The sequence below is a fragment of the Erinaceus europaeus genome, chromosome 10 (assembly GCF_950295315.1).
Source record: "Erinaceus europaeus chromosome 10, mEriEur2.1, whole genome shotgun sequence".
Classification (NCBI taxonomy): domain Eukaryota; kingdom Metazoa; phylum Chordata; class Mammalia; order Eulipotyphla; family Erinaceidae; genus Erinaceus; species Erinaceus europaeus.
In genome coordinates this window covers 60,537,504-60,548,023 of record NC_080171.1, presented here as the reverse complement: position 1 = coordinate 60,548,023, position 10,520 = coordinate 60,537,504, and the positions used below count along the sequence as shown (strand labels likewise).

The 10,520-nt window shown below is 40.2% G+C and overlaps 1 protein-coding gene across 1 annotated transcript; it reads left to right on the top strand.

Annotated features, from left to right (window-relative positions):
• The first annotated feature begins 599 nt into the window (after positions 1-599).
• TUSC1 (tumor suppressor candidate 1) lies at positions 600-3,785 on the top strand. Its single transcript, XM_060199663.1, has one exon. It carries the CDS (start codon positions 615-617, stop codon positions 1,245-1,247), a length of 633 nt encoding a protein of 210 aa, XP_060055646.1. The 5' UTR covers positions 600-614; the 3' UTR covers positions 1,248-3,785.
• Positions 3,786-10,520: the final 6,735 nt, after the last annotated feature.

Genomic DNA, 10,520 nt, shown 5'->3' with positions numbered 1-10,520 from the left:
TCTAGCCATGAACAAATTAATCAAGGAAAAAAAAAACACAAAGTGGAAATGACCTCTATGCCTGTTCCCACAAAGGCCTTAATCAAGTCGCAGCTTTTCTCTTCTTTTTATTTTGTCCCGTATCTCTGCCCTGTAACTTCTCAAGTTATTAATCACTAGCTTTGCGATTACCATGTTACCACTGGTGGTTGCATTGCTGGGGGGGAGGGTGCGGGGGGGCGAGGCGGGCTGGCTCCTGCAGGACCAAGGCCTGGCGGAAGCATCGGGACTGAGTCCAGCGAAGGCCCGGAGCCAGCTTAGCCCGCGCAGACCAGTCGGGAGGGGGACTGGGGGGGGGGGGGGCGGGGGAGACCTGCAAAGCGCTCCCCGGGGGCTTTGTGTGTGAGCCGGCCCTCAAGCCCACAGGCCCCGGGGGCAGCTGCACCACAGGAGACCGACAAGACACGCCTAGGCCCCGGCAAATTCCCGGCCTCCTCTGGCTCCCTGCCAGAAGCCGCCGCCCGTCGCCGCTTCTCTTCTTCTTCCGCTGTTGGTCCAGCCGCCCCGAACTCGCCCGCGCCCCGGCGCGTGGCCCCGAGGCCCACGGCGCGGGCTGCGCAGCCGGGACGGGACCGATGTGGCGCATGCGTGGTGGCGCCACCTGGCGCGGGAGCTGTGGCGGCGGGGAAGGCGGCGGGGAGCGCCGAGGGCAGGGCCGCCCGGGCCGGGCTCGTGGGGGTGGCGGCGGCGGCGGCGGCGTGGGCTGGCGAGGCCGCGCTGGTGGCGCCCGACAGCAACTGGAGGAGCGGTTCGCCGACCTGGCGGCGAGCCACCTGGAGGCCCTCCGCGCGCGGGACGAGCGGGACCGACAGAACGCGAGGCTGCGCGAGGAGAACGCGAGGCTGCGGCTCGAGAACCGGCGGCTGAAGCGTGAGAACCGGAGCCTCTTCCGTCAGGCCTTGCGGCTCCCGGGCGAGGGAGGCGACGGGGCGATCGCGGAGGGGACCAGGGCGATCCCCGGCCCGGAGGAGGTCGGCACGAACAGGAGGGCGAGAGGCGGTGGAGCCCCCGGCGACGAGCCTGGCAGCCCCAGGGCCCTGAGGGCCCGGCTGGAGAAGCTGGAGGCCATGTACCGCCGGGCCCTGCTGCAGCTGCACCTCGAGCAGCGGGGGCCACGTCCGCCGGGGGACAAGGAGGAGCAGCTCCTGAGCGAAGCCGACTGTGACCTCCCAGCCGCCAAGCCGAAACCCCCGGAGCCTGGGCTGTAGCCCCAGGCCAGAGCCGGAGGGGGCGTGGCCTCGCGTGGGCCCCGCCTCTTCCCGCGAGCGCTCATCCCGGGTCAGGCTAGGCTCCTGCCAACTGGAGACTGTGGCGCCCTCCGCCTGCGGTTCAGGCCTTGGGACACTTCCGGGATGCCATTCCCTTTTCCTCCCTTGGAGGTGGAAAAGGGGGCGGGGCCTCCTGTGAGCCTTTGCTGCCTGGAGCACCTGCCTCTCCCTGGGTGGTTTCCCTGAGAACAGACCTCCTAGCATGGGAGGAGTGGCCAACCTGGAAATTTCTGAGTGTTGTAAAAGACATGTTGCATTTTCTTTGTTTTCATCCCTGGAGGGATAATGTGTGTGTGTTTTGAATTGATTGTTCATTCTTCAGTCCCCCTAATACCTCCACCCATTACCTCCTGTGTGACCCAGCATTTTTAAGGATTTGTTTTTAAATCGGTATTACTTGAGTATCCTAGAAAGTACCACCTTTACATTTAAGAAGTTAAAATTTATAACTTGGGAACGAATGTTTGCCCCTGACCTAGTCTTTGTATTTTCAACATACAGGTTTATTTGCCCCCAAAGGAACTTTTTTTAAGTATCTTACTACAAGTTATCATTTGAATTGATAAATAAATATTTCATTGAAAGAAACAAAAACATTCTGTGACTTATTTGAAGGGTTAATTTTTCTATAATTTAATATACACCTTTGTATGCATTTTTACACATTTTAAATAGCTGACTTTGGTTATCCTTTGTAAACTATCATTTTCGTCATGTGATTGTAGGTTTAAAGATTTGATAGTCTAAACCTTTTTATTACACTTCAGACTTGATACTATGATCAATGCACGGCTATTTTGCCCTAGTTTGACTGTACTTTTTAAGTTATTTGTATATCCAAAAAGTGGTTAAAGTCCCAGTTGTGACTTTAGTAGCAAGAAATGTGATAATTTTAGCAAATGTTTCTGACATCACTTTATTGTACTTTGTTAATGAAGAGTACTTCAGCTACTAAAGAAGAGAAGAGGATGCCATTGCATTTTACTTCATTAAAAATTAAGGAATGGATTTGGAGACAGCACAATGGTTATGCAAAAGACTTGCCTACCTGAGACTCTGAAGTCCCAGGTTCATTCCCAACCACCACTATTAAGACAGCAGTGTTCTGGTGAAGAAAAAGGAAAGAGAAGAGAAATCTTGAGTATAAAGAGTGTTTATGGTGGGGGTAAATAGCATAATGTTTATGCAAAGAGCTCTCCTGCCTGAGGCTCCAAAGTCATAGATTCAATCCCCCCTACACCACCATAGCCAGAGCTGAGCATTGCACTAGTATAAATTAAATAGGTTTTTTAAAAAAAAAAAAAAAAAAAAAGAATAATAATGAAAAATGTTTAAGTATTGGTAAACACTTTAAGTTAAAAAATAGGAGATGAATATTTGTTAGAGCTAGAAAAAGTTTCATTTTTTTTAGCATGTATTACAAAACGAGCTGAAAAAGATAATTTTGTGAGTTTTCTCATCCTGGGTTTTGAAAACAGGATGCATTTTGCTTACAAGTAGTTGATACTTATTTACACCTAAGTCTTCCCCTATGATAGGAATATAAGAAACATGGTGAGAATGAGCATTTCTTTAATTTTCTAATAGTGAATGAAAATAATTTTGTAGTGGGAATTCAAATATAGAAAAAGAAACATGGGCCCTGTTACTTAACTATAAGTCAATGTTAACATTTATCATTCTAAATCTCAGTTTACTCATCACTAAAGTGAACAAGACATCTACCTCAAAATACAAAAATTTACTGAGACCTCGTATTCAAAACAACTGCTTCATCCACATGGCCCAATCAGTGAGAATTACAATTCAGAATATGAAAATTGTAAATACATATTTTACTGGCACTTTCCCTCATATTATTCCTGTGTGACCATATGAGTATTGACAGATATATATATATTTTAGTGATTAACTTTTTTCACTCCTATGAGCAAGTAAGATGGTAAAGTTAAGGTGGTAAAGTTAGATATAATAAGTGATTATGCAAAATTGAAATTATTCAACAATCAGATACTTTGTTTATATTGTTTTTAACACTTTTTTTTCTTTATGTATACTCTTAAGTATAGTGAAAACAATTTTAAGTAGAGAGGCACATAATCCAAGATAAGGACTACTTTAAGAGTACGATTTCAGAGTTAAACATTCTGAAACCAGAAGGATCCATTAAGTTCGATAAAGCTCATTTATTTTCAAATTTATTGGGTTTCCCTGCTGGTAACTGGTAAAGCATCATGTAGTAGTCATGAAATATATGTTGTAGTATATCAAACTGGGTATGTTTCAAAGAGTGAGTGATGTTGATAATGAGAAAAGTTTTATCTTGGATTTAGTTTGCTATAAAATAAAAGTTCTGATTACCACACTTTGTTTAACAATGCCAGCTTATTTTCATAATTTCAAAGTTGTTTTTCAATGTAAAGAAAGTTTATGCTTTATAGAAATGAACAACTGAAATATATCATTTGTCAAACATTCGTGAGGTTTGACTGTTTTTTATAGATCAGTTTTTTTTGTTTTTTTTTTTTTGTGGTTGGTACTCAAAGTATACATTAACATTTTCCTTTTAAAGTTAGAATAAGGACAGCAAAATCGCTCACATGATAGTGTACCTGCTTTTGTAGGTTCCAACATGGCTCCCACCACCCTGCAGGAAACTTCAGTGTTGTTTTGCCTTTTCCTGCTTTCTGTTTCTGTCATACTCTACTGGAAAACATCAACCCAGAGAGGTGAAGCCCTGGTGATTTAAAACAAAACACAAAAAAATGATATATATTTGAAAGTAATATAAAATGCTGTCCTTGATAAAATTAAACTTTATAAAAGTACTTTAAAACATTTTTGTCTTGTTTATATAATCTTAGACATGTAGTTGCTAATTTATAAATACAGACACTATAAAATCAATAGTTTTGGGGGTCGGGCGGTGGCGCAGTGGGTTAAGCGCATGTGGCGCAAAGCGCAGGGACTGGCGTAAGGATCCCGGTTCGAGCCACCGGCTCCCCACCTGCAGGGGAGTCGCTTCTCTGTCTTCCCCTCCTCTCTTCATTTCTCTCTGTCCTATCTAACAACGAATTGCGTCAACAAGGGCAATAATAATAACCACAACGAAGCTACAACAAGGGCAACAAAAGGAGGGAAAAAAAATGGCCTCCAGGAGCGGTGGATTCATGGTGCAGGCACCGAGCCCAGCAATAACCCTGGAGGAGGAAAAAAAAAAAAAAAGAAAAAAACAATCAATAGTTTTCATATACTGAAATTTAAAGTTGGTCTTTATCTGGAATTCTCTCTACATTTGCCTAAGTTCTGTCAGCCTTTCACAGTCTGAGTTCAAAGGATTCCGCTTCTCTACAGAGTTCTCCAAGATTCTTTGAACTTCATATGATCTCTCCTGTTTTAAATAGAATACTCAAAAATGAGGGAAAATTCTAATAAGGCTGTGGCTTTATCTGAGTACAGAAATAAACCTTGATGAGAAATATTAAAACACAAAGCTTTGTGTCAATGAAGAGAAATATCAGACCATCGGATAGGAAAACGTTATAAAGATGACACTTTTCTCCAACAAATTAAGAGATTTAACATAAGCCCAATAAATTTTAACATTACATTTTGTTAAAGATTGCAGCCCGCAAAGTACCACAGTGGATAAAGTGTTGGCCATTTGAGCATGAGGTTCTGAAATGGATTCCTCAGCCTTACATGTATCAGAGTGATGCTCTGGTTCTCTTTCTCCTTCCTCATCCCCATTAATTAGTAAGTAAAGCCTTTAAAAAAGTTAGCTTCTCTAAATAATAAAAATTAAACTACATTGTGTTTTATCCATAACAGAATTTGCTTAAAAAATCTTCTCAAAATCTACTTAGTAGTATATATTTTTATGATAAACAACTAGCAATGGGTAGCTTTTAGATCCAAATTCTCAGAGATTTGTCTTTATGTAGAAAAAAAAACAGAAAAGAGAATAGTAAGTAGGATGTTGCTAACTTCTTATAGAATGATAATCATTGTACTCTAAAATATGAGTATTTTGAGAAGGGAACTTGAATAATCATCTCATAACTCATACTGAGTACTGATACATTTTTTAAAATTATTCATTTATTTATTTTTAAGGAAGACAAAGACAAAACTTTATTGAAAATAAAAAGAAAACCATTGGCCAATGGCGGGGGGAAGGAGAAAGAATTCTCAAATCTGTATCCCCCCTTCCTTCCTTGTCCTTTTCCAGGATATAATTCCTCTCCTCTTGTCTGTGTGGTTCCATGCACATTGTAACATGTGTGTTCAACCAGGTTCACCACTGCCTAGCCCCTCCAACTAGAATTTTTTATGACAATTTTTATTTCCACTTGCTTGCTTACAGAACAGTCCTGGGTGCCTCCCCTCAGACCTTGACCAGTTCTTTGGCAACAAAATGAGAAAGCAGGCCAGGTGGTACTCAGATCAACTTTTTTTTCTTTTTGGGGGGTGGTATATACACCCTTTGCTATAAAAAGGGTTGGGGTGTGTCTCCATATTGCAGACCCATGTGGAAACACAAGTTCAGATCGACACTGCTCTTATGTTACTTCCAGAAAAGCCCAGATTCGGGATGTGAAAAAAAAATTTTCTTGGCCTTTCATATTTTACCTTTGATTTTTGTCATTTTAAAAATAGAATTATTATTGTATTTTAAACTTAATGAATGCCTTTAATTATCTTGAAGAATCTAATTGATAACCATGAAGACCAATACTTAAGGGAATAGTAAAAGAAAAAAATAATGAATGAAGGCTTTTTTTATGTTACATTACGTTATTGACTTAGGTGCTTCAGAATGTCAAGAAGCTCTGTTGCACATTTACAGTCAGATAGTTTCTATAATTTCCCTCTGCCCTGCCCCTCCGTTCCATCTGCATAGTAAAAGTAGAATACATCTCAGATTCAAGTTTCAGCATATATGGAAGGGAAAATAAATGGGACAGTCTTGGCCAGATCTGAAAATAAGAAAAAGTTCTCTGGTCATATTCCACTAGTAAAAATCCTGACACCACCTAATTAACTTCAAAAAAATAAAATAAAAGTCTGAGCAGTGTAGTCTGAGTAGTATAGTTACTCTATGAAGTCTTTGCACTGTTGTAATTTCATTGTTAGGGAGAAACAGGAGAATAGGATTTGGTGGATAGTCACCTTAACAGAGGCTGCCACCTTCTTAATCTACTTAAATAAACTAAAATAATTTTTGTCACTTGAACTACTTCATTTAATAGTAATATAAAACTAAACTTTAATGTGTTATATCTAGTATTTCATATATGAAGTAATTAGTATTTACCTGAGATATGAAGCAAAACACAAATAAGAACAAAAAACAAGAAGTCTTTGAACAATACTTCCAATGGTCTTTTATATCTGAATTATTATCACATCCTATACACTTTTCCTCAAAAATGCCTTTCATAGTTTTATGTTTGTTTTTGGTTTTTTTTCCATAATTCTGGGCATATGGTAGCTACAATAGCTTGGGCTTCATTTTCTGTATGGTGAACATTGAAGATTACTTAGTAATTAAATTTCAGAGGATAAACTGACGCGTACACCACTAATCAATAATCTTTAGAACAAACTTTGTGGATAAAATGGGAGCACGTAAAAGGTAACCCATTTTTAAAAATTTATATTTACATTTATCTTATCCTATACATTTTATTGTTTTGTTCATATTCAATAATGTCCTTAGCACAGAAAAATCACACATTTTGTAGATGTTCAAATGTTTTCAAGGGGCCAAAAGTCAGATAGCAGAGCTTGTTATTGTAGTTTGGAACCTTAAGAATTCCTGTAACACACCGATTTTTTTCAAGTATAGAAATTGGGTGTTAGGGTACGTCCAAATATATATATAATAGCAAGGTTTGTTTTGATACTTGAAAAATGCACAAGGTGAGAAAATTACTATTTCTGAAGTATCTTCATAATCCTTGACTTTGGGGATGAAAAGAAGTAATAATTATGTTATATTTATTCCTTGTTTTATAATTTCTACTTTTTAAAATTGAAGAATTAACTTCTCAGGGCTTATTGGTATATGCTTTTTTTTTTCCCCTTTGGCTTTTTTTATATTTAAAGTTGACACTCAAGGCAGTTTTGTTTCTTTCAAATCTGAGCAGACTACCAAATTAGCTGAATTTGTATACTTCACAACTTTTTCTGAGAACAAAAGCACTTCTGCACTTTTAATAAGGTCCATCGATATTTCTAATAACTTTATATGTGAAAATATCTGACTGTGAAGCTGATTATGTACTCAAGTAGAAAGCTATAATCAAAAATTTTCTGACTCTGATTTCCTTTTTTTTCCCCCTCATATCATTGGTACAGATGCTGTGCATCTTTTCAAAATTCAAAATAATTGTATCTGAAGATTTCTTTTAACTAGAATTTTCAAAATGTTTACTAAACCCACATATTGCCCATAAAATAAATATGTATGAATTATGCTTCTGAAACTGAGCTTTTAAAGCATAAGTCAAATTAAAAAATTAAATATAATACTCTGACCTAAGTCCCAGATATCAATTATTCCACTTCCAAAGTCCCTTAACAATCAGTCTGGTTAAAAGGTTAAGCTCCATATGGCTGTTTTTTGATAATTAGAAAGATACTAGTTATCAAGGGCCAGGCAGTGGTGAACCCAGTTGAAAGTAGTATATAGAACTAAGCGCAAAGATTACAACCCCCCCCCCCAAAGAGCTGGTATCTAGCCCTGCTCCCCTCCTGTGGGGTGGGGAGAGGGCATTTCACAAGTTCCTAAACAGGTCTGTAGGTGTCTTTCTCCCAGTCCATTCCCCCTCCTCTCTCAATTTCTCTCTCTCTCTCTCTCTCTTTCTCTCTCTCTCTTCCAATAAAATGGCTGCTACCAGTGAATTTGTAGTGCTGGTGTCAAGCCCCAGTGATAAGCCTAGAGGCAGAAAAAAAAAGATACTAACACACATTGTTCTGCATAGAGATTTAAAAGGTTTATATCTGGTGGGAATGCTGTAAACTTGTACCTCTGTGATTTTGTAAACCAAAAAAAAAGTTTATATCTTAAGAGATTCAGTGCTTTCAATAGGTAGTATTCAGTATCTGTACACGTCGGGACATTTTCTTTAGGGGGGGTCTATCTCAGGCCTGGATCCCCAGGCATGACAGTTCTGTTGGCCACCAGAGACAGGCACTGGTGAGAGTCAGACCCTAGGCAGCAGGAGTGAGTACACTGGGATCTTCTGGGATCTTTCTCTGCAACTGGCAGCAAGAGATGAGACCAGAGATTACCCAGGACACCATTGCTGTAATAGTGCATTTATTGTGCAGCAGACCAGAGTCTTTAAAGGGTGGTAGGGGAAAGGAGAGGTCTGTTAAGGGATACGTCACATGGTCAAGACAGCAGGGGGTAGAGAAATGGTGAGGGTCTTTCCAGTAACCATTGGGTAAGTGGTCTAGCTAGTTTAGGGAATGAGGAAGTGAAAGGCCAGCTAGCACAGAGGGAGGAGGTGGGTCTTTGTGTAGGGGAGAGAGGCTGACAGGGGGATAAAACCTGTTAGTCAAGTAGGTTTCCCTGCTCCATCCCCAGGTGGGGGAGAATGACAGGCGACTGTACTTCCATGCACTGGAGAGTGGTCCCTGCAAGTGGTCCACACCATGTTAGACCTCAGCCTCACAATTTCCCACATGTACATGAAGTCTTCTTTGTTAGTTTTTATTGCCACCAGGGGCTTGGTGCCTTCACTAGGAATCCACTGCTCCCAGAAGCCATTTTTTTTTCCTTTCTATTTTATTTGACAGGACAGAGAGAAATTGAGAATGGACTGGAGATAGAGAGGGAGAGAGAAAGATAAATACCTGCAGACCTGCTTCACCACTCGTGAAGCATCCCCTCTGCAGGTGGGGAGCAGGAGCTGGAACCAGCTCATGTGTGCTTAACAGGTGTGCCACTGTCTGGCCCCTGTATATGAAGTCTAACAATACAATCAAAGAGATCTATTTCCTTCCTTGGACTACTTATTATTCAATACAGGAATATAAACAAATAATGTAAAATAGGAAATCAGAGAGAAAATATTAATCCTGCACACTAGAAAGTTCAAGACTCACATATAGTGTTATCTGAGTTGATTTTTAAGAGACAGAGGATTAAGTATATCAGTCTTGTGATATGATTATCCAAGATTAAGAAAACACTAGTGAAAGAATATGAACAAGCATTATATGGAATGTCTGAGGAAGACATATATAGTAATACTATTGAAGTGAACTGAAATATATAATATTTTATGTATCTTTGAATAAAGGAGACTAGGGTCAAATAGTGGAAGGCTTTAAATTCCAAGCTGAGAATTAATCTTTCAGTGGAGAAAAATCAAAGTCCTTTGAGAAAATAGTTAGTTTAGAATTGTAGAGCACTTTAATGTCATGATCAGATAAAGTTTTAAGAAAGATTACATAGGCAGCATATAATTGGAAGAAGAAACTGGAAGTAGAAAAACCAGGACAGAAATCAGAACAATGGTTTAATTAAAAGGTAAAACCCCCATGAACATAATTAAAACAGTTAAACAAACATTTTTTTCCTGTAAAAGCAGAAACTATGGCTAGATGGTTTGTATCCCATGATGGCACAATCATGGGAGAAACATGTACAGTTATAATAGATAAAATCAACGAATAGTGGGCTGGGAGGTGAATAAAATGTTGGACTTTCAAATATGGAATTCAGACTTCAATTCTCAGCATTACATCTCTGTCTCTCTTCTCTATCACTGATAAATATTTTAAAACTATCTACTCTAGGGGGGTCTGGCGATAGCACAGTGGGTTAAGCGCACATGGCACAAAACACAGTGCAGACACTGAGCCCCAGCAATAACCCTGGAGGCAACAAACAAACAAACAACTATTCTTAAGAATTAATTTACAGAAATGTGAGATTCAAATATCTAAGGAAACTGATGTAGGTAGACTAAACACAAAACAAAAGGGGGCATCTAGGAGACTATTTTTCTTAAAGATCCATTTAAAAAAATCCAGGAAAGACACGTTGAAGAAATAATGAATTATGGGGCCGGGTGGTGGTACACCTGGTTGAACGCACATGTCACAATGCACAAGGACCCGGGTTCAAGCCCCCTGCTCCCACCTGCAGGGGGAAAGCTTTTGGAGTGGTGAAGCAGGGCTGCAGGTATCTCTCTG